Genomic DNA, 24,451 nt, shown 5'->3' with positions numbered 1-24,451 from the left:
CTCTAAGTGACGGAGTGACCAGGGGCTCTGGGGCAGGGGCATGGAGGGGGGGTGGGGAGTGGGGGTGGGGAAGGCCTACCATATTTTGTAGGGAAGACGTCCTCATCCGTCACCAGCTTCTGCACCGAGCTCATGACGAAGTCGACATACTGGGGGGCCGTGCATTTGGTCTTCTTTCCCCGCTCATCATACCAGTAGTATTGCCTATGGGGCAAAGGACCAAGAAGCCTTTGAGTTTGGAGAGTCAGTGAGAGTGGGCTGGTTCTCCTCACCTTGGCTGCCTGATGGCATGGCCTGCTTCTCCTGCACCACAAGCCTGCCTGTTTCCCGGGCCAACACCTTCAAGCCCCCAGTCCCTGCCTCCTCCTGGCCACTCACAGCTGATCCCAAGACAACACCAGCCCCACAGAGGTTTCCTGTCTAACTCAACAAATGTGGATTAAGCACCTACTGTGTACAGGACTGGCTAGCTATCCTAAAGAGAAATGAGCATCATGGCTCCTATGTAGGAGGGGGGAGAGGCATAATCTGGCTATGGCAAGGACACAGAGTACAAGGTCAAGTGTAAAAAACAGGGGCCAAGAAAGCCTGTGGCCTGGAGTTGGCAGTGCAGGCCTGAAAAGAGGCCCCACCCTGGCTAGCTGGCTCCTCTGGGCTAGCAACTGATCATCCCATCCTGACCCAGGCAAGCCAGGCTGCTTCCTCCCAGCTGGCCCCAGCCTGCCTGCTGCACACATAGCCATTCTCCCCTATTCCCTACCCACAGCCGCAGCCTCAGCTGAGACTATGGGAGGTCCGATCCTGCCAGCTCCTTTTCCCTTGTTGCCCTCCTGGGAAAGCAAGGGAGCTGGGCTGTATCTGTGCTGCTGGGCAGGTCCTCCGCCCTCTCCTCACACTGAAGGGTCTGTCAGGGGATTGGGGCTGAGGAAGGAGCTGGGGGTGTGAGGACCAATACATGGGGAGGATGGGAGGGAGAGGAGAAGGAGGAGAGCTTCTCAGACTGAGGAGTGGAAGGGAGGAGGGGGAGATCTGCCCTGTGGAAGTGAGCACATGCCCAAGGGGCTCTAGGAAGGGCAGAGAAGATGTGTTCTAGCTCAGGCCCTGAGCAGGCTCACCTGCCTCTGTTCCTGGGGGTACCAGGACAGGGGCAGGGCCAGTCTCTCAGGACCTCCTCCTACCTCCTAAGGATTCTAAGGAAGGAAAGCCTGGCCCAGGCAGCCTGAGCTCAATGTCCTCAGTGACACCCAAGTTGGGTGAAATCTCCCCAAATGCAGGCCAGGAGGCTCTCCCTTCTCCCCTTTTCTGACAGGTCTCATGTTGAAAGACATAGCTTTGATTCTTCCTGACTGAGCAACCTTGATCTGGCCTGAGCTTTGAAGAGTCTCTGCTTTCTCCCCATGAAAATGGGTATGACCTTCACCCAACTGATGGCAGGCCATAATGCTAACAGCACCCATTTTCACAGCGCTTTCAGGTCTGCTGAGTCCCACTCCTTCCAGAAACTGACCTCCATGTGGTGGACACAGAACCAAATCTAGCATGATTATATTTGCTCCTTTACTTCCTGCTCTTTCCTGAGTATGAATTTTTTCTACCTGCACGGACACATTCCTCAGCACTGGAGCCATCCTGATGGAACAGCAACAGGGGCAGCAGTGAAGATGGGGAGCTCTGGAAGCTCTAGTTGGATGGTAGCTTATCTGTGAGACCATACAGTAAGTACCAGATTGATTCCGCCCTGGTTAGTCAGGAAGCTCTTGAACCTTGGCAGGGGGGAGGGAGCCAGGGTGGCCCCCACCTTCTCCAACCTCAGCACACCCAAGGATCCTAAGAAAGATCTGTCAACAGATCTGAAGATTCTAAGCCAAGTGAAAGTTGGGTCTCATCAGTGTAAAGTACCCAGGCAACAGAACCAGTAGGTATGGAGAGACCACCTTCCTTGTCTTGATGGGCATGAGGCACAACCCACCCATTTTACAAATGACAAAGATGATGCTCACTGTCACAGAGCAAATCAATGGCAGTGTCAGAGACAGCCAGCTGAAGGGCCATCAGCCCATCCCCCAATTCTACACCCAATGTACCCTCCCACTCTACAGCTAGGAAGTGTTTTCTGACATCATGCCCCAATCTGCAGCACTCCTGCTTCCTGCTTGCCAGGTCGGGGTCCTTGTCACCCTCACAGCTTTTATACATTGGCCCAATGCCACTAATGCTACAGCTCGGCCGCGTACATGACAGCATGGTGAGGAGTGGGTTGGCACCCCTTCCTCCTCGGGTCTTTTTCAGGAGTGGATATGCAAATGAGGCTTCCTAAAAGCATGTGTGAGAGGGCCTGTAAAGGCAGACTGTCATTCCCCAAGGTCCTGCACGTTCCTAGGATCCTACTCCAGCTGGGAGGCTCAGTCAGTTCCTTTAGGCTATGCACCCACAGGGATGCTCCTTTTCATTCTTTCAATGGTCCAGTCTGAATGTTTCCAGGCTAGAGCAAAGATGCATCGTAGGGTGAGTCCAAGTTCTCAGTCATAAGCATTTTATCACTAACTGGGCCTCATCCTGCTTCAAGGCAAGGCATCCTGCTTCAGCTCCAACCTGAACAGGGCGGTTCTCCTCTACATTCCCTGGGACAAACTCAATTGCAAGAGCCACAGTACAGGATCACAGGAACACAATGTCCTGGACTTCATTTATTTACTCTCTTGGTGACTTTTGGCCCCTGAAGTCAGCTGAGAGCACACCAGGGCTGCAACCAAGGCTGTGCCGCTCACAGAGATCCACTCTGACTGTCTTATGAAGGATACTGGCCACGGAGCTATCCCCATCTTCCCTAACAGAACGTCCTTCCTATCATGCCCAGACTCACCCTCATATTCAGTCTCTCTCTGCTCATGGGCACCTTCTTTCCCCACCAAACCTCTTTCTTCCTTATTACTGCGGAGGGCAACACCTTCCTCCTAGCCTCCTGGGTCATACTGGAACCCTCACTTTCTCTCACCATCCCAAATCAAATATGGTGCCAGGGTCTGTCAATTTCACCTCTGCTGCATCTCTGGTTGATTTCACCTCTGCAGCACCTCTGGCTGATTTCACCTCTGCAGCATCTCTGGCTGATTTCACCTCTGCAGCATCTCTGGTTGATTTCACCTCTGCAGCACCTCTGGCTGATTTCACCTCTGCAGCACCTCTGGTTGATTTCACCTCTGCAGCATCTCTGGTTGATTTCACCTCTGCAGCATCTCTGGCTGATTTCACCTCTGCAGCACCTCTGGCTGATTTCACCTCTGCAGCACCTCTGGCTGATTTCACCTCTGCAGCACCTCTGGCTGATTTCACCTCTGCAGCATCTCTGGCTGATTTCACCTCTGCAGCATCTCTGGTTGATTTCACCTCTGCAGCATCTCTGGTTGTTTTCACCTCTTTAGCATTTCTGGTTGATTTCACCTCTTCAGCAACTCTGGCTGATTTCACCTCTGCTGCATCACTTCAATACACCCCCTTCTCTCCCCTGCCCCTTTCCCCATGCCTAGACTATTGCCACGCCCTCCTGGTAGGTCTCCCTGCCTCAGGCTATATACTATCTAGTAATCAAACTGATCCTTAGGTGCAGGAGTGATCATGTCATACCCCATCCCAATAAATTACAGTGGCTTCCCACTCCCTCAAGGATCAAATCCTCTATTTGGCTTTTAAAGCGCTTCACAACCTGGCCCCTTGCTGCTTTTTCACAGACTACAATACAGCAACAACTACCTCCTTGCTCCTTGTCCATCATACGTTCACTGGCTGTCCTGCATACCTGAGACACTCTCCTGTGCTCCTTCAAGACTCAGTTCAAATCCCACCTTTTCTGCCTGCGTATTCCCACATCCCCACCCCACCCCCTAGCTACTGCCTTCCCCTTTCATCTACCCTGTAACAAGTCTGCATACTCCTCATTGTTGGCTGTTTGTGTCCCCTCTTAGGGTGTGAGTTCCTTGAGGGTAGGGACTACATTTCAGACTTTCTTATCCTAAATGCTCAGCACACAGGAAGCACTTAGTAGGTGCTAATGGAGTTAGTTCAGCCTAAGCACTACATTTCCCCTGCCCAAGCTATCCTTCACCAAGGGAGGTGAGACAGTTAGTGTCCTGACATCAGAGGGGCGCCAAGGCTCCCCTGTAATTATAAGGAACTGCAGAGACAGAGACATGCTCAAGATCACTCATTCTTCCTATCCGCTGAAACAGCTCTGAAATGACCAGTGTCCCCCCTGCCCCCCAAACACACACCCCCTTGCATTCTGGGAGCAGAGCATGAAACTGCTGAGCCTCCAAGAGGATTCTCCCAAGGCCGTTCTGGGAAGAGAAGGTACTGAGGAGGCAGCAGAGGAGCAACATGAAAACATGAACCTGGAGAGAAACAGCTCTCACTCACCTACCCATCATTTCAAGGAAACTTTTTAAAAATGGAAACTTTTTACTTCTGAAGAAGAGCCAGAGAGAGCGGCCCCTGGTGGGCTGGGGGCCTTCCAGGCTAGGACCTGACGGGCCACAGGAACCCACAGAAGGAATGAGAATGCACAGTCTCAGCATGGAGGAGAAGTCTCTGTGTTTGGCCCACTCCTTACTCCTTCTCTCTCCCTCCAAGGGCTCAACCCTTTTCTCCAGCTCCCATTTCTATCTAGCTAAGTCCTTTTCTTATACTAACTGTGTGTGAGAAGCACTCTTCCATCCAAGGCTCAGCAGCTGACCAATCCTCACAGACTCTCCCGGCTCTTTTCAGAGCCTCTTTCTCTGGACATAGCCCTGCCTGTGCTGGTGCTGACTCCAAACAGTCTCTGGGATATGGTCAGGACTTCAGTAGTAAATGCTTCCTGACTTGGCCCATACGTGGGAAGGAGCCTCTGCATTGGTCTGATGGACTCCCACTACTCTTATGCTTGTCAGCACCCCCCTCCCCCATAAAGTCCTTGAGAGTTTAGCCTTGGCTAAAATGGATGCAGCCTGGATCCCCTCAGGCACAGAGGAGATAAACTCTATCCTTAGCAACTACTCCCACCCTGGACTCTGAGGCGGCTCTTGGAACACCAGAAGAGACTGTCACCCTCCCCAGCTCCTGGGGTCACTGAGTCACTCACGTGTTGCCCACGGCCATCGTCTGGCAGGTATCTCCTGTGCAGAATTCGGAGATTGTGCTATACTGGAGGTTGATGTGGTGGAAGAAAGTGGTCGCTGGAAGAGAAAAGAGAAAACAAGGTGAGTTCCCTGCTGACAGCCAGGCCCAGCCTAGGGGTATGGCCATCCAATGGAGGCAGTTCTGTTGCTCTGTCCCTCTGGCTGCCTATGACACTGGGGAAACTGAAGCCCAGATAGCTGGTGACCATCCAGGGGCTGCTATTACTACCCATGGGAGCCACCGAGAAGAGTCTAGCTGGGTCCCCTGGCAAACCAATGGCCCAATCATGTCTTTTCAGGGTTGCAAATGAAAACCTACAATACTGGGCAGTCCTTGGAAGGGACAAAGAGCTAGCCTTGACCCTCCCTCGCAGAGAGCCACGAGCTCCCTAAATGGGAGTGTTTCTCCTGGAGAGCAAGTCTGAACAAGAAAGCATAAGCAAGGCCAGCATCATGAGCCAAGCACCTGCCCTGCTCCAAGCAGACAGGTATGTTCCTGCAAATCCAGGCCACGGTGTGCTCCGCCTGGCATCTGGGCAGCTGCTGAATGTCACAGAGAGTGCAGCTTTAGCCAATATCCACTCTCCCAGCCCTGGCTGAAGCCCACTCTCTCTCCCAAGGCCAGGCCAGGCCTCTGACCTGCGGATGTCACCAGCTGAGTGTGAGAGGAAGCGTGCTGGGCCAAGCAGGGGTCACAGGTCAGCCCTGTTCTCTTGGTGTGGCCTATCACCCAAGGCCCCTGGACACGCACCAAGGCAGAATGAGCCCTCCTTGAGGACTTTTGGTTTAAGGTAGACCCACTAAGAACCAATGGGCACTAAAGACTGCGGCCTCTCTCCTGCCCTGGAAGTGACCTTCAAGAATCTTGGGGGTTCTGATCACACAAAACACAATTTGGTACAGCTCAGAGGGCAGGGGGAAAAGCTCTTTGTCTCAAATGTCTTGGAGAAGGGTCTAAACAGAACTGACCCAAACAGGGGGAACCAAGTGCCATTCGAAGGTAAGTGCCCACACATGCAGAAGGGCTGTTTTCCCCAGAGCTGCAGAGGGCTCACAGCCTCGGAAAGCCTGCTCCCACTCAGTAGGGAGGAGAAGGAAAATGAGGATTCCACCCCCCAAGATGACAGAGGGTGATGAGGAGGCAGCTACCCTGAAGGGGATCCCAGCAGGAGGATGGGCTCACAGCCATGGACAGACCCCCATGACCCTGAGACCCCCTGGGCACATGACCCAGTCAGCAAAGAGACACAAAGAGAGGCTGCCAGCAGCTGGGGCATGGAATGGTGCTATATAGAAGGACCCTGGGAAGGCATCTAGGGACTGAGGAGAACAGAGGAGGCAGAACTCAAGAACAGTCTGTAAATATGAAAATCCACAGGTTCAGAAAATGGGGCTCCCTCCCTTCAGTGTAGAGGTGGGAGCCTGGGGCTGTAGGATCCACATTTGTGAAATTTCTCCTCATCTCTGTAAGAAAGGAGGGCTGGCTGGAGTGGGCAGGTGCGTGAGGAGAAGCAAGGGAAGAGGAGAAGGAGGCGCTACGGTGCTGGCGGACAGCCTGCACCTCCTCAGGAGGGCTACCTACTGTTGCTGGCGAGCCACTCGTTGAGGTCAATCTCCCGCGGCAGCATCACCAGCTCCTTGAACTCAAAGTCCGTAATTCTTGATTTGGTGTACTCTGGCTCCAGGTACAGTTTCTTCTCTTCCGGGGTGGGCTTCTTCCCATTCGGCTTGGCCTTGGACTTCCTAGAGAGAGAGGGGGAGAAGGTCACTGAGCAGCAGGTGACCGTCCGGCAAGCAGGGAGAAGCAGAGTCTCCATGCACTCTCCTCTGTGATGCCTTCCTCACACCCATCCCACAGGGAGGGCTGGTCCGTGACTACCCATTCCAGGTCCGCGACTTCCTGTTCCAGGTCCATGACTACCTGTTCCAGGTCCCTACGCCAGCTGGCCCGCCATTACGTGTCTGGAGAAAGACCCTAGAAGTCTTGGGTCAAACTGTTCCTGCAACCACCACAGAGAGAGAAGGCGAGTGCTTCCAAAGAGAGACCCTGACTTTTAGGCCTCTGGTCACAGCTCCTCAGGGCTGGGCCCTTGGGAGGACAGGAGAGAGAGAGAGAGAGAGAGAGAGAGAGAGAGAGAGAGAGAGAGAGAGAGAGAGAGAGAGAGAGAGAGAGAATGGGGGCAATTCCAAATGCCCAGAAGCAGCTTTGCCAGCCAAGGTACTGGGCTATCAGGGAAAGGCTAATGCCCCCACCATCCACCGGGCAGGCCCACAGGTACCTCGAGAGCAGGGCACAGACCTGCACAATTGGGCAGTAGGTAGGGACCATAAGTTTTTATCAGTGCATTTTCCAAGTAAAAGTATAACTAATGATTAAATTATTTTGCAAATAAACCATGTTAAAAAGGGGAAATTTCCATTAATATTATTTATTACTTAAGATTTTTACTTATCATGAAATCATGTTAATGTTAAAAAAAAAATTTACTTTGCTGCACTCACTTTCCCCTTCTTCAAAGCCAGCAACAACCCAACACACCAGACTGGCCCTGGGACAAACAGGAGAGAGTGCAGCCCACAGGAGGTGGGGGCAGAAAGCAGGGAGAGGGCTCTGAGGGGAAGGAGGCAAGAAGGACGTGGGGAAGCAGGCCTGGCCAAGCGCAGGCTGGAGGCAGGAGTTTGCTTGGGGATCCATCAGTCAGTCAGCAGCCATTTAGGAAGTGCCTACTGCATGCCAGGCCCAGTGCTAGAAGCAGGTAGCCTTTCTGGGTTACATGCCCTACCTTACTCATACCCCAACCCCATCCCCAACAATGCCTCAGACAGCTCAAGGAAGGGAAAGGACAAGGACGCAGCCCACCTAAGCTGGACAGCCAATGCTTTAGATCCTCAGCCAGCCCCAGGCCATGACTACTGTCTCCAGGAGTGCTCTCAGTGAAAACCTGAGCTTCCCAAGGGACACTTGTACAGGCTCTGAAGGTCCCTGGCCACACTCCTCTCTGGACATAGATGGGGGCTGGCTGCTAGAGGGGGTGACCAGGCTGTGCTGGGTGGGGCTTTGCTTAGTCTCAGAGGGCAGTGTGTACCCAGGCAGCCCCCAGGGTAGTTTGTGGCACGGAGCTGCGGTGCTCCCTCTGCTCCCCAGGGACAAGCGGTGCTCCCCAGTCCCCCAGAGAGGGGAGTGTCTACTGCTTTTGCAGAAATGGCCTGTGGTCTCCATGCTCTGCAGGAGGGCACTCCTGTGCTTTCTGTCAGGAGGGGCAGTGCAGAATGCCCCTGTGGCTTGGTAATGAGGAGCCCTTCTGCCCTTCCTCTTGACACCAGGCAGGTTATGGAGGGGCAGAGAGGCTGGGGCCCTCACCTCTTCAGCCCCTACTCCGGGCTGCTCAGCAAGGAGACCACCCAAGTGGGTCAGTCAGCAGCAGGGACTGAGAAGAAAGGAGGCAAAATCGACACTGAGACCAAGGAATCAAGGGCTGTCTCATAAGGCCCTCCTCAAGAGCAATTTCAAGGGGCTGCAGGCAGGTCCAACCAGGTCAGCCTGATCAGGAGCCCCCTTCCTGCTTCTTGTCAGATTTCGAAAGGGTGGCCTTGAACCCCTGGCAGTCACCCCCGTAACTGGGGAATGCCATCAGCACACAAGCCAAGTCCAAATTAGCCACCTGGAGACCTCCTTTGTTCTGTTTAGAAAGGGCAAGGGGATGGGTGTCTGTCTTCCTTCTGCCCCTGTCTGGTTATGGGATGAGAAGAGACCTGCAGGTGCCCCAGCCCAGACCCTTTCTTTGCAAGAGATTCCAGGATGCCAGATACAACACCGTAGAGGGCATGCTGGCCACCCAGCCTTCTGTAAGTGCCCAGGCCCCAGGGAAGGAGTCGAACCCTCAGTCAGATGCTGTTCCATGCTCCTGAGGTTCTTTGGGGAGGCCCCCTTAGCAGCATCTGGAGAAAGACACACTTGGGGGCTCCTGAGACAGCCAAGCCTCTGACCTCAGCTTTTTAAAAATGTAAATGGTTGATTTAAGAGAAGAAGGAAGTCAGAATGCTTCCTTCATGCCAAGGAATTCTTTTCCATCAGATTCTTGCAGCGGCCCCTTGCCTTAAAAGGTAATCTCTCTCTGGCCTCCGGATGCTCCACCGCAAACAGCGGGTGCCTGGGCAGGGCCAGCATGTTCTGGGGGCCAGGGGCCAGAACAAGATTCTCAGCTCTGGTTCTCCCAACAGGAGATTTTCTAAAAGTAAGCACTCTGGAGGAGGGCCCTAGGATGCCGGATGTAGCATGCTGGGGCTGTGTGAGTTGTCCTTGCCCCCATCAGGGGCAAGGTGCGAGCTACCAGTGATAGCTGCCAGGCTCAGCCAGGGATAAAACTCCTAAGGCTGTTGCACAAATGAGGAGCAGGCAGGGAGAGGGCAGAGCCTCTTCCTTACTCACTAGAGTCTCTCCTTGAGAAGAGGGTTCATGATAGAGGTTTGTCAGGAAGCCACTGAGCTCCTACAATGTACCAATGACCATGGAGTCCAGTGGTATGTGTCTCCAGATGGTGACTGTGTGCTTGCATCTATGTGTGCGCACATGTATGTGCATGTGCACATGTACATGTGTGCATGTGTATGCACATGTGCATGTATGAGGAGGGGGGCTGCCTGGGGGAGACACAGACCTGGGCACAGAGGTTCTGGGCAGGCCTGAACAACTTTGACCACTTTACCCCCCAAGGAGGTCAGACGTACACCAACAAGCACTTTATTTCCACTGGGGGCACAAAGGCAAAATGAGGCAATTCTGGTCCTTCAGAAGCCAACACACTAAGGATCTCACCTGGATAAGACATAGATTTTATCACAAACCAGCCAGTCAGTCAACAGGAGGTGGCACTACAGTAGTTGGAACCCTGGGCCTGGAGTCAGAAAGACCTGAGTCCATACCCAGCCTCAGACACTTCCTAGCTGTGTGACCCTGGGCCAATCACTTCACCCTGTTTGCCTCCATTTCTTCATCTGTAAAATGAGATGGGGAAGGAAATGGCAAAGCACATCTTTGTCTTGAAAACCTCAAATGGGGTTACAAAGAGACGGGCAGGACAGAAATAACTCAACACCAACAAAGCCCCTGCTCATGGGGGAGATAAGCCAAGACAAGTTAGATCTGGCTAACTAAACTACCACTAAGAAAACGCACAGCTCCTGCTCCAACCATTCTGGAGGGCAGTTTGGAACTATGACCAAAGGGCTATAAAAATATGCATACCCTTTGACTCAGCAATATCGCTTCTAGGACTGTATCCCCAAGAGATCATAAAAATGGGAAAGGGTCCCACATGTAGAAAAATATTTATAGCAGCTCTCTTTGTGGTGGCCAAGAACAGGAAATCAAGGGGATGCCCATCTGCTGGGGAATGGCTGAATAAATTATGGTATATGAATGTAATGCAATACTATTGTGCTATAAGAAATGATGAACAGGAAGACTTCAGAGAGGCCTGGAAGGACTTATATGATCTGATGCTGAGTGAAAGGAGCAGAAGCAGAACTTTGTGCACGGCAACGACCACAGTGTGTGAGGAATTTTTCTGGTAGACTCAGCACTTCATTGCAATGCAAGGACTTAAATAATTCCCAATGGACTCTTGAGGCAAAATGCCTTCCACATCCAGAGCAAGAACTATGGAATTCGATTGCAGAAGGAAGCAGATCATTTTCTTCTGTGTTATGTATTGTTTTATGGTTTCTCCTGTACATTTTAATTCTTCTATGCAACATGACTAAGGTGAAAATGTATTTAATAGGAATGTATGTGTAGAATCTATATAAAACTGTATGCTGTCTCCAGGAGGGAGGGGAGAGGGAAGGAGGGAAGGAGGGAGGGGAAAAAAATCTAAGATATATGGAAGTGACCGTAGAACACTGAAAACAAATAATAACAATAAAGAAAAAAAGAAAACGCACAGCTCCAGGGCCTGGGGAGAGAGCCCAGAAGGGGCTGACAGGGCCTTCCCTGAGGCACAGAAGCAGGCCTCCTGATGCCAGGTTTGGGCAGAGCTCAGACCTTGAGTGTCCTGGCTCACCAGGCAGACTGGACCAGCCTCATCGTGTATCAGGCTCTCCTGAGCTCTGGGGTGGGCACCCTGTAGCCTAGGGAGGGCCCACAAAGGACTTGGGAACTGTGTCAGAATGTGGTCAGCGGGAGAGGGCATGGGGAAATGAGCTCACAGAACTGACCAGCAGAAAAGGAAGAAGACCATCACGGGCCTGGAGGGCCCCTGCTCACCACAGGCCAAAGGCACAGCAGAACGTCCAGGGACAGACCTTGGCGATCTTGCAGCTGGTGCTGTGAGCTGGCCTTTTTGCGGCAGTCCCAAAATTCAGTACCTTGGCGATGCTCTGAATTTTAAGCACTGCAATGATGATTCAGTCTAAGAAGGGGGTCCCATCAGAGTTGCACCAGGAACTGAGGTCTCTTCATTTTGATAAGGGGGAAGCCAGAGAGCCAAAGTGACAGGCTCAAGGCAGCACTGGCTGGAAGGAGAAACCGAGGCTCCTGCCTCTCAGACCCACGCCTGCTTCCTGGCTTCATCACATTCCTTTCACTTGCTGGTGGCAAACCCTCTGCTACACCCCCTTCCTCAAGGGCCTGATGGCCTAACAGTGCTTTCCTTTACTTCCTCCCATCAAAAAAAGGAAGGGAGGGAGAGAGGGAGGAAGGGAGGGAGAGAGAGAGAGAGAGAGAGAGAGAGAGAGAGAGAGAGAGAGAGAGAGAGAGAGAGAGAGAGAGAGAGAGAGAAGAGAAAGAAAAAGAAAGAGAGAGAGAGAGAGAGAGAGAGAGAGAGAGAGAGAGAGAGAGAGAGAGAGAGAGAGAGAGAAAGAAAGAAAAGAACCACTCCCTGACCTCAAGAAGAATCACCAAGGACTCTGACCCCTAAGTTGTCATTTGAAGAAGGGCCCATCGCCTGAGCCAAAGGCATCATCAGGTCATGTAGACCTGACCCTGGCTGTCTCTGGGTAAGTCGCTCCTCTCTCTGGACTTGGGACATCCACTACACCATCCATCTCTGCCTTCTTGTCTCTGCCATCCCCCCACAAAGGGGACTTTGACTCTCCCTCCCCTCATAGGCACCTTGCCCAGGAGGCTGTGATGGCCGTACGAGGGCAAGACTGGAGCTCTGCCTCTGCAGGAATCTAGCAGAGAAGGTTACCTCACATCAGAGCGCCCCCTGGCAATGAGGCATTTCTGGTAGAAAAAGAGCAAGCCTGGCTAACTGGCAGAGAGGCCCCAGACGGCCCCAGCAGACAAAGGGATGCTTTGTCCTCTCCTTTTTCAGGGGAGAGGAGTTTCTCCCAACAGAACTCAGGACAATCTGTCCATGTGTATGTCACTGGGCAGACTGTTCATAGCCCAAAGATCCCAGGTAGCAAGTCCTAAGCCTCCAGGCCCAGTGCCCCTCCCTGGTGGAGTCTCCTGATCTGATCATTAGAAACCAAGGCCATAGCACCTGCCTCCCCTCAGAGGCCAGGCCTGTCCACAGTTCTCCCGTCTTACCTGAAAACAGACCCAAGCCCAAGGTCTGAACCTCCCCCACTTTTTGGGCTGCTGTGACTTGGAGAAATTACACAGAGTCAAGAAAAAAGGAAACAAATGTCACCTGCTGCCCCTGAAGAGGGACCTCACAAAGGGGGCCAGCAGAGGCTGTAGACCCTGCCCACTGCTACTCCTGGATGGAGGCGGCTATGTGGGCAACATCAGTGCTCGCTCCAAGGGCTGGAAACGGGGAAATGAGGAGGCTTCACACTTGCGAAGTCCCCAGGACCATAGGGACAGCAGAAGTCACCCAACTACAGACAGATGGAGAACCTGCACCCCAAAAGATAAAACGCCACACTTGCTGCTCCATGCTCTGAACTTTCAACACTCATTCTCCAGCTTAGTGCCTGACTCTGTGACAGGCTGACCTGGAAGCCCATTTGGAAACTGGGTTTGAGAGCACTGCCCCTCTGCCACTGAGACCCGCCTCAGTTCACATGCCAGCAGCCACTTGATGTGGGACCCTCAATAAACTTTGGGAGAACCCGCCACAAAGTTGGCAAACCCAAGTCACTCTGAGTGGCCCTGACAATTTTCACCTTCTCTGTAAATGGAAGAAAATGCCAAGTCGGCTTCAGCCACTCCTTCCCCCAAAGGAGAGACTTCCAAAAGGTCTCAGAGAAAGTCATCTGAGGTCTGGAGCTGCCCCAAAGGGGAGGTCCTGATCAGCTGCCAGCTGAGCTCCAGGAAGGATGACCTATTTGTCAGTGGTATGCAGCATGTCACCTCAAGGCTGACATGGAAACTCCCCGCAGAAGTACCAGGAGGAGGCAAGACTGGGCAAGTCCTCTGTACGTGGGCACATGGGATAGGACAAGGGAAACCTGTTCTCTGGTTCCTGGGACTGTGGCACTGAGGACTAAGAGCAAGGGGGAAAACAGGATGGGTTCAAAGTCATACAGTGCCAAAGGCCTGGAGTATCCAAGGCGCCTCACACTCCCTCCACTGTCACAGTCATTGTTCAGTTGGGCCACAGCTGCTCGGGCCATGGAGGGGAACCTCGCTCAGGGACTGTGCCAGCTACATTCTTGGCAGTTCTTTGCAAACTGGGGGTGGGGGTGCACTTGGCAAATAGCGATTCCTCTGCCATTCGTGCCCAAGTCAGGAAGCTAGGTGCCAGGGCTCACACATCCCAACATGGAGGGTGTGGCATTGGGGCTTTTTGGCCCCAGCGATAGGGCCCCAAACACAATCTGATGCTGTTCCGCTTGCCTACACGCCCCACCAGGGGAATGCTGAGAGGGGACCACTGGATTTTAGTAGGAAAGACCCACATGTAATGCCTTAGCTTGGCAGACCACCTGTCCGAGCTCATCTGCTTGAAGACTGCATAATGCAATCTGTAACAGCCAGGTGTGGTGGGGCCCTGGCCAGAGACAGCACCAAAGCAGCCTCCACAGGAGGCTCACTCCCTCATAGGAGGTCTCTGTGGTGTGGTGTGGACCAACCAAGAGACACAGCAGGAAAGCTGGGGCAGGGGAATAGGGGAGAATCAGCTGATGCCAGATGCCCTGGGTCTGTGAAACGTCCTTGTGGGATCACTACTGTCAGAAACACACTTGACGGTGAAAAGTATGAAGGAAAATGTATTAGAGGTCAGAGGAATTGCATGAGAATGAGAAAGAGAGAGAGAGAGAGAGAGAGAGAGAGAGAGAGAGAGAGAGAGAGAGAGAGAGAGAGAGAGAGAGAGAGAAAGAGATACTACATAGTCAGGACATTTTTATAATGTTAGTGCAGGACAGATCCTGCCATTAGAGGATGGATTGGTCCGTTCTCTTTCCGGTCACAATCTTTTGACACACCCACAGAATGTCATTAAGCAAGCGCAGTTGCATTTTTAGGTGGCCCTACCAGTGACCTCAGCTGGTTTAAGCTGGCTCAGTTCTGTCTTCTTCTAGGGTTTTTCTAAAAGCCCCTAACCGTTTTCTGATTGGTCAGGGCCACCTACAGTGATGAATAAAAATTCAGTAACCTTAGAGGCTAAGGACTTTTGTGAACACTTAACCCCAGCTCTCTCTTACAAGTTTCTGACCTTCTTTACCTGACTCTGCTAGGACACAACTCTGATTAACTATCACCACTGAAGAGTTTTGACCCTGCAGAAACAGAACTCCTTCCTCTGTTTTCCACACTACTGAAGCAGGCAGGGGGATACAACAGCCCTCACTGCCAGGAAGTCTCTGCACCAGGCTCCAGCCTCTGCGACTATGCTTTGGGATCCTTTCAGGGTAATCAACAAGAATGGGCCTTGGAAAGGCAATTAATGAAGTGACTGTACAGATGTTGGGGGAAAGTGGAGGGGCTGGGGCAAGACTGGTCCCAGCTCGCGCTCCAGTCAGACACTGGAACCAGCTTGAACTTTCTCCCACAGAAAGGCAGCAAGGTGAGAGGAAGGCCCACCCTCTGGATCTGTGGGGTGGCCAGAAACAGCCCCAAAGAGTAAGAGTTCTTCCCTTGTTTGAGTCCTGGGCCTCTTGGCAGCAGTCCAGTGAGGCCTACGGCCTGCTCAGAACCACGTCTTTAAAGACACAGGGCTAAAGGACACAGAAATACAATCATCGAAGGGCTGAGCAAAACAAGGTCACCGACTGACATCAGGTTAACGAGACGACAGAAGACAAGCAGACCAGACTTCGGATCCAAGTGTCTACATCTTAGAGAGGAAGAAAGGGGAGGATGATATGTCCAGACACTGTCAACAAGGGCCTGCTGCTGGGGATCCTTCCTGCTCCGAGATCCCAGGATTCATTGTCCTCCATCCTGAGCCCGAGGACTCAGGACCTGAGGATCTGAGGGATGGACTACCATAACCTCGGCTTTGCATTTCAAGGTAAACATCTAGGCTCCAATCCGGGTTCTGCCATTTTCTTTCTAAAACAGCTTCCCTTTCCCCAGCCTCATTCTCCCTACTTGTAAAGTCAGAGAGTTAAGGTCTCTTCTAATACTAAACCTTATCCTCAGAGCCCCTTCCCACTACAAATTTAGGACTGGGGGTCATTTCTGTGTTCATTTGTCTCCCTGGTGAAAAGGACATCTTTCTACAGCAAAATGCATTTGAGGGGGGAGGGGATCCCTTCCTCCATATCTGTATACCCTTCTCACACATTCCACTGAAGAGAAATAACCAACTTCCATCCCCTTCTTCCTCCTTCTCTTTCCCCTCATATCTCTCAGAACAAACCCTAACCCATCCCCAAGTGCTCTGTCCTCCTTACTTAATTCCCTTAGGATCTTTTGACGACATGAAGGTCGGTTTCTTCTCAGGAAGGCAGAAAACACGCATATACTAAATGCCTCCTACGTGCCAGGAACTGTCACAAACACTGAGAATGCAAACAAAGGTGGAACTGGGCCCTGCCCTGGAGAATTTTTTCTTTAATATGGAAGCTCTGGATTCTGGCTGTGGCGTTGGCCAGCCTTGCCTTCAGGAAGTGATCTCCCCTGTGTCCCTCCATCTCCACGCACCCTTGACTTCTAACGGGCCGGAGCAGTACTGGAGGATCTCCTGATGTACAGGGCCGAGACTCCCAGAGCTTGTCCAATCGCTCAGTTGTATTTTGGATCAAATATCTAGCATTTCTTCCTAATTATCTGTCCGTCTTCTGCTCTTGTTCTCCTCTTTTCTGCTGTTTCATGGCGTCAGTGATTTCTGGTGAATCCCTTCTCACTGTCAGAGAGTCAGTCTGGCAACTTGGGGAAGGTTTTCTATGTTCTTTCCTCAGCTACATATTTTCTTCTTAATTGTTTTCAGTGGAGCTGTTAATCCATTTCTGTTTCTTGCTCCATTTCTCCTAGGAATTCATGTAGCTCTGCTGGAGACTCTGCTTTTCCCTTTAAATAATGCTTACAGTTTCCCAGAGCTTCTCCCTTCCTAAAAGCTGGATTTTTCTACATCTAAAGTGCCTTTCTACACTGGTGGGGGTCTTTTCCACTTTCCTTCTCTCTCCAGCCTTAATTCTGGAATTGGTTCCAGATTCTTTGGGGTTGTTTTAATATCTTACAAGATTTGTTCAGTCAGTAAACACTGATTAAGCTCGTACTATGTGTTAATCACCAGAGATACAAAGACAAGTAAAAGCCAGCGTCTGTGACTGAGAAGCTCCCAATCTGGTAGAGCCTGCCGGAGGACTTGCCCACAGCCATTTGGTCGCAAATGAGTCTTGAACTCGGGCCTTTCTGACTCCGTCGGTCCGTGCTGCCTCTCCCTAAAGTAGCTCAGTCATAAAATGACTGTGACCTTGTCTGTAGCTTTTGCTTGTTTTTTTTTTCTTTTCGATTACTTCATTCTTAGTTTTCAACATTCACTTCCACAAAATGTTGAGTTTTAAATTCTCTCCCCTCCCCCCTCCCTAGGACAGCATGCAATCTGTAAAGGCTCTACATGTATATTTCTATTCAACATATTTCCACATTAGTCATGTTGAAAAGAAGAATTAGAACTGATGGGAGAAACCACAAGACGAAACAGAGAGAGAGAGAAAGAGAGAGAGAGCGAGCGCAAATCGTCTGCTTCCATCTGCATTCAGGCTCCAACGTTCCTTCTCTGGATGTGGATGGTATTTTCCATCACGAATCTTTTGGAAGTGTCTTGGATCCTTGCGTTGCTGAGAAAAGCTAAGTCTATCATAGCTGACCATCATACAGTGTTGCCATTACTGTACATAATGTTCTCCCGGTTCTGCTCACCTCACTCAGCACCAATTCAAATAAATCTTTCCAGGTTTTTCTGTGCATCACTTCTTATAGCACAACAGTATTCCATTACATTTATATACCACAACTTGTTCAGCCATTCTCCAAATGATGGGCATCCCCCCCATTTCCAGCTCTTGGCCACCACAAAAAGGGCTGCTATAAATACTTTTTGTACATGTGGGTTCTTTTCCCATATTTACGATTTCTTTGAGATACAGACCTAGAAGTGACATTGCTGGATCCAAGGGCATGCACAGTCTCATAGCCCTTTGGGCATAGCTCCAAACTGCTCTCCAGAATAGCTGGCTAGCTCACAGCTCCACCAACAATGTAGTGTTCCAATTTCCCCACATCTTCTCCAACATTTATCATTTTCCTTTTCTGCCATATTAGCCAATCTGATAGGTGTGAGCTGGTACCTCAAAGTTGTTTTGATTTGCATTTCTCTAGTCAATAATGATTCAGAGCATCTTTTCCGATGGATACAGCTAGCTTTAATTTCCTCATCTGAAAACTGCCTGTTCATATTTTTTGACCATTTATCAATTGAGAAATGACTTGTATTCTTATAAATTTGACTCAGTTCTCTCTATATTTTAGAAATTAGACCTTCATTAGATACTTGCTGTAAAAAAAATTTTTCCCAGCTTGCGTCCAGATTCTGCCCCTGCTATGTTTGGGGTCAGGGGTCAGCCCTGGTTGATCTCACCTTGAACTATAAGCTCCTCTTCAGGGCCCTCTGGCATCTCAAGGCAGAGTGCAAGGGACCTTGGGCCGCATGGTCATCTGGGCCACCCTGTACTGGGGCTGCTTCTGGTGGATTCCAAGGATCCTAACATAGGTGTCTGACCATCCTGAGGATTTCCTGCTGGGGGACACAGAGCCTCAGAGGATTCATATGTCTGGCCTATCTCTGGTCCAGGTCTAAACTAAACTGAGATCTTTGGATTAGATGTCTAGCCCATTTCAAAGAACGTAAGTGCCCTGAGGACAGGAGACCACCTGGCTTTGTTTGAGGCTGAGTACTGAGCCTCAGCACCCAGCAAAGGGCATCTGTATGATCAGTGTTGGGTGAGATAAGACAGATGCTAACTGGCAGAGCTGAGAGGCTGACCCCTGTTTCAGGGTTCCAAGTTCCACAGTCTTTCCACTGCACCTGAATCTGCGTGACTTCACTCAGTACTTTGATCAGGAAAAAAGGAGAGAGAGCAGGATGGGAAGGCCTGTTGGAAGAACTTCTGAAAATGATGCGAAATGCCTTTGACAAATTATATACAGAGATAGGGATTTGTTGTTGATCAGTTGTTTCGCTCATGTCCGACTCTCTATGACCCTATTTGGGATTTTCCTGGCAAAAGACACTGGAGTGGTTTTCCATGTCCTTCTCCAGCTCAATTTACGGATGAGGGAACTGAGGTAAATAGGGTGAAGTGACTTGCCCAGGGTCACAAAGCTAGTAAGTGTCTGAGGCTAGATCTGAACTCAAGTCTTCCTGATTTCAAGTCTAGTGCTCTATTCATTGCACCACGCAGCTGCCCACACACACACACACACACACACACACACACACACACACACACACACACACACACACACACACACACACACACACACACACACACACACACACACAGTCTGATCAACTGAAAATTCATTGAAGCCATAGCCTAGCTGTCTTTCAGGACCAGGCCACTGGGTGCTTCAGGCCCACCCTGACCGACCTCATGGCCTCATCTCCCACTACTCCACTGAAGCCCGCCTGGAGCTGCCCTCCCCTATATGCATCTAAGGACATCTTCCTTCAGGACACAGTGGGAGTGACACCTTCTTAGGTATCAGGTCACTGTGTCAGCCTCCATGGACAAGCTCCTCCCTGTACTTCTCACAACACAAACACAAAACACAAAAATCAGCTGATCCTTTAGCAGCTTCATTACAGGCACTCTTGCCCTATGATTTGACCTTTTCATGGTTGGCTGGTGGCAGTACCATCTTTCTTAGCTATTAGGAGGAGCTCAAGAATCCCAGAAGGTAATATTTGAAGGGGTGTGGGGGGGAATGCAGGAAGTCTGCGGCCAGCGCAGTGAAAAGCAAAGACCCTGCCACTCTCCACCGAAACACTGACCTAGACAGATACAGTTTGTGACTCTCATGGGACCAGGTGCTCTCAGCCTCTCTCTTCATCCTCCCTTCCCCTGCCACCTTACATCCTGTTAGTGACAATCCTCTTTCACAATGAGTTTTGTCTCCAGATAAAGACGAACTGTTTTGTATTGCATCCTGAGAAAGTCTGTAATGAATGAGTGGACCACACCATGGGGATGAACAAAGGGGAGGCCAGTCACCAGTCAGCTGAATCTTCCTCCCTCTCTCAATGAGACTGGAAAATGTTACAGGTTAACACCTATACTCCTTTCATTGGCTTACTAATAACCAAACGGTGTATACTGACCTGCTATAGATCATGGGTCAATGCTACACTCACTGGTCTCCAAAAAGACACTGTAGGGGGGAGGGTGGAAATAGCCATTCCCTGTTTGCAGTGAGAAAGCTGGGGTTTGCTCACTGAAGAGCCCAGGGGAGAGGGCTGGGGTGGGACACAGACACAGACAGAAGAAGAGAAGAGAGAGGGACAAAGAGACAGAAGGAGGAGGAGGAGAGGGAGGGATGGAGAGAAGAAAAAGTGAAAGAGATGGAGAGAGATGGGGGAAGGAGGGGGAAAGAGAATGAAAGAGAGAAAGAGAAAAGAAGACAGACAGTTAGGGAGGGAGAGAAAGTGGCTGTGTACTGAGCAAAGACAGGAAAACAAACTACGAAAAAACAGGTCATAAAAAGCCATGTAACAGCTGGGACTGGCTCCCAGCTACCTTCTCCTCTCCCAGACACTGTCTCTCGTCCCACCTACCAGTCCCTTCCCAGCCAGGGCCAGCATTTCGACCCTTCTTTCTCTGGAATCCAGCCCCTCCTTGGAGGCTGGCCCTGGGCACCTCACACCTGGACCACTGCAATCCCTGCTGATGGTTCTGCCAGCCTCAGTCTCTCCTCACTGCTGTGCATTTTCCACTCAGCTGTCCAATGAATCTTTTAATAAGCCCAGTGGCCCCTCCCTGTCTGTCGCCTCCAGGATCAAACTGAAAGGCTCTCCTAACCTGGTTTCCAGTCTTCCCCTTCCCACAGTCCTCTGCGATCTACTTCCTGGCTGTTCCTTAGCCATGACACACCATTTCCTGATTCTGAATGCTTTTCCTGGCCATAGCCTCTACCTGACACTCCCTCCCTCATCTCCTCCGCCTGGCTTCTGCCAAGGCCAAGCAAGTCTCAGCTAAATCCCACTAAGAAATCTTTCCCATCTTCCTCCTTCTTAGTGCCTTCCCCAGTTGATCCTTACTTTTTATCTTGTTTATCCATAGTAGTCTGCATGTGGTTTCCCCATTTCAACAACAGAAAGTGAAAACCTGGGAGCTAGGGGGAGCCCTCTCCTTTGTACCATCTGTGTGCCTGAATCTTCCCAACAGGTGAATGTGAGTGAGCCTGCTCTGGGTCTTTACCATATGTCTCTTAGGCATGAAGTGCTGCAATTACCAGGCAGATTGACCAGCAAATCTGACCAAACATGCCAATACGACAAAAACTGTTGGGAAAAAATAGGAAAAGAGGGAGTCCTACTACCAAATTCCCTCTATGACACAGATATGGTTTTGAGAATTTAACCAGGGAGAGCAAAAACAGAGAAGGAAAACTACAGACAAATTTCCCTAACGAATATTAACGTAATGTGTTAAATAAAATACTAGCAAGGTAATTATAGTAATATATCACAAAGATTATAGACTATGACCAGGCTAGACTTATACCAGAAATGTAGGACTGATTCAATATTAGGAAAACTATAAGCATAACCGCCATGTCAATTTAAAAAGTCACGATTCTATCCACAGATTCAGAAAATCTTTTGACAAAATACAACACTCATTCCTATTAAAAATACAGGAATGAATGGAGCTTAAAGTGCTAAGCAGTACCTAAAATCAAGAGCAAGCATTTCTGCAAAGGGTATAAATGTGAAGCCTTCCCAGTAAGCTTAGGGGTAAAGCAAGGGTGCTCATTACCAGCATTATGAATCCCTATCATGCTAAATATACGACAGCAGTGAGACAAGAAAAGGAAATTAAAGAAATGAGCACAGCCAGTGAGGAACAGAACAACCCCTCTTTGGAGATGACACAAGGATGGGCTCCTTAGAGAGTCCTTAAGAGTTCAAACTGATCAAAATAACGAACAATTTCAGTAAAGTGGCAGGATATAAAACCCACCCAAATTATCAGCATTTCTATTTTCAACATCCAGCAGGAAGAGACAGAAAGAGAAATTCCCTTTGTACAAAACCCTCAGGGGTCTCCCTGCCAGGACAGACTTCCAGGAAGAGAAGTGACAGATTCAAAGAGAAGGCTGAAGCGGCATTGCTCTGAAGCAGCTTCAGTTTGGTTGGCTTTTGTCTCTCCTGGAAGACAGTAAATATAGACTTTTGTTTTGCATGTCTTTATATCTTTAATGAATTTCATATTTCTTGCCTTCTCAATTGAGGGAAGGAAAGAATCTAAAATCAAAAGTAAAATAAAATTGAATTTTTAAAGAGAAGAGAGAACAGCAGTGGCTTGACAGCCTTGTCTTGTATGACCAGGTGACAGGGAAGTCTACCTGAAAGAAAGGGTGAGCAGGTAGATGCTGGCCCAGCCAACATGCAATGGGGGTGAGGAGGGAATGTTCAAGGGAAATCTTAAGACAATGCTATCTCCCCAGACGTGGCCAGAGAGAAGGAAGCCTCGTCCTGTTTGGCCCCAAGGAGATGAAAAAGCAATGGGTGGGAAGAGGCTGGAGGTCAGTCAGGAAAACCCAGCTTCTGCCCTCATAAGGAGTGCTGGCTGCCTGAATGACCCCACCAGGCTGCTCTCGAGCCAGGTGGGCCTTGATGTCCTGCGGTCTCTTTCAGGGCTTTGGCCTCCTGGCATCGCTGCCTATCTTCCTGTGCCTTGAAAGGGGGTCCTGGGGAGACCAATGAAAGTCTGCTTTGGGGCCCCAGCTCCCCCTCCAGGATCCCCAGGGCCAAGAGTGGCCTTTTGTTTACTGCTGTCAAAGATCTGACTCATTTCCTCACTGCATGTAGGGCTGACTTCCAAAGGGCCCAGCGCGGTTCTGTCCCAGGAGAGACAGAATGCCCAAGGAGAAAGCCAGCATTTCCTCTCCCTTTTAAGGACTGGATTAAATGCAGGCCCTGTCCTGCTCCACCCCACCCATTATGACCCAAGCTGGAGGCACCGATGACTTGGCAGGAAGATGGTGAAAGCTAGAGAGACACAGGATGCCAAAGGGCATTAAGGAGAACCTGGGTTCAGATCTGGTCTCAGACTCCTAGGAGTAAGTGTGAGCCCTCGGCGTCACTAGGGGTCTAACCAGAGAGAAAGGCACAAAAGAGGAAATGTTAGGGAAGAAAAAGGGAGCCACATCCAGCCTCAATGCCCTCCCAAGAAGAAAAGGCAAAGGAGATCAATGGCCAGGACACAAAGGGACCATGTCTCGGACCCTTCTTCATGCATGGAGAGGAGAAAGGAAGAGAGGAGGGGAGGCAGGATCAAAATCCCTCCTCCCATGGTGGAGGGAAAAGGGATGGATCTGGAGTCTACGGCTGCGAGTTCAAGCCCCAGATTGACCACCAATCTGTGTGACCTTGGGCAAGCCACTTACCTCCAGAGACCTCAGTTTGCCCAGCTATAAAATGGAGGACTGTCCTGACTCCAAACCTACAGTCCCAGAATGACAGTCCTGTGGGGAACACATCTTTTACAAAAGCTCCATGATTAGGAGTTAGGAGGCAACATGGGCCTGAGCACTAGCTCTACCATTTAGGAGCTGGGCTCACATCTCACCCCTGACTTTCTAGACTTTATTAGACCATACTCCCTTTCATGAATTCAGTAGTTCCAGCCCAACTGGGTCACTTCCCATTCCTCATCTGTCGTATCTAATCTTCCATTTCTGTGCCTCTGTCTGTCCAATCCCTCTGAGAGCTAGGATCATCAGCTTCCTTGAAAAATCAGCACACTTGCTCTTAGACAAATCCTTTCCTGATTCCAGGCCCAAGACTCTCTTCCCCTCAGCCAAAGGAGCTCAAAGCACTCTGGGATCTAAAAAGGGACAGGTGCTGCAGGCAGACACACAGGGAGGGTGGAAAGACAGACAGAGAAGGCAGGCAGACAGACACACAGAGAGGGCAGACAGACAGAAAGACAGAGGGTAGACAGATGCAGATAAATACATAGGGAGAACAGACAGACACACAGAGGGCAGACAGACAGGCAGACAGACACACAGGGAAGGCAGACACAGACAGGCAGACAGACACACAGGAAGGGCAGACAGACACACACAGAGGGCGGACACAATGACAGGTAAAGCAGGCACAGAGGGCAGACAGACACACAGAGAGGGCAGACAGACAGACACAGGCAAGCAGGAAGACAGATACACAGAAAGGGTAGGGCAGGCACAGATAGACAGACAGATAAGTTAATAAAGCAAGGTGTCCACACTGTACTATTTAACAATTTAAAACCATTTTTGAACTCTCTGGCCATCTCCCCACCAGTCCAACTGTGGCTACAGGAGAGATCAACCAGGATTTATTTAGGCAGAGCAGATGGTTTCGCGTCAAGAAGACCCGAGTTCAAATCCAGCATCAGATAGTGACTAGCTGCGGGATGCAGGGCAAGTGACTTCCCCTGTCTGCCTCCGATTCCTCAAGTGTAAAATGGGTCTCCAAGCAGCACTGCCCTCCCAGGGCAGCCGTGAGGCTCCAATGAGATCCAATTTGGAAAGCACTTAGTAAACCTTGAAGCCTTCAGCCATGGTTGGCTGACTGCATATCATCCTGACTGACAAGGCAGCCCAGCTCCACTCTGCCCCACCCCCCACACGTTGTCCCTTGCCAGCCCTTTTGCTCTGAAGTCAAAGTCCTCTCCATATCCATCCC

General features: G+C 50.6%; 1 protein-coding gene across 4 annotated transcripts in view; it reads right to left on the bottom strand.

The window, feature by feature from the left end:
- The window catches only part of MOB2 (MOB kinase activator 2), a 93,836-nt gene that overhangs the window by 2,161 nt on the left and 67,224 nt on the right, over positions 1-24,451 (bottom strand). For 3 of the 4 annotated variants that reach the window (XM_072639512.1, XM_072639513.1, XM_072639509.1), the window contains 3 exons: positions 6,736-6,896; positions 5,117-5,210; positions 80-204 (listed from right to left, as the gene is read on the bottom strand). In XM_072639512.1, the coding sequence (XP_072495613.1) occupies positions 80-204; positions 5,117-5,210; positions 6,736-6,896 (380 nt within the window). Of the gene's footprint in view, positions 1-79; positions 205-5,116; positions 5,211-6,735; positions 6,897-15,944; positions 15,993-24,451 lie in introns of those variants that run through there. The other variant, XM_072639510.1, reaches the window with a different exon arrangement.

Source organism: Notamacropus eugenii, chromosome 2 (assembly GCF_028372415.1).
Source record: "Notamacropus eugenii isolate mMacEug1 chromosome 2, mMacEug1.pri_v2, whole genome shotgun sequence".
NCBI lineage: Eukaryota > Metazoa > Chordata > Mammalia > Diprotodontia > Macropodidae > Notamacropus > Notamacropus eugenii.
The sequence above is the reverse complement of the archived record's forward strand: the minus strand, read 5'-3'. Positions and strand labels throughout refer to the sequence as shown.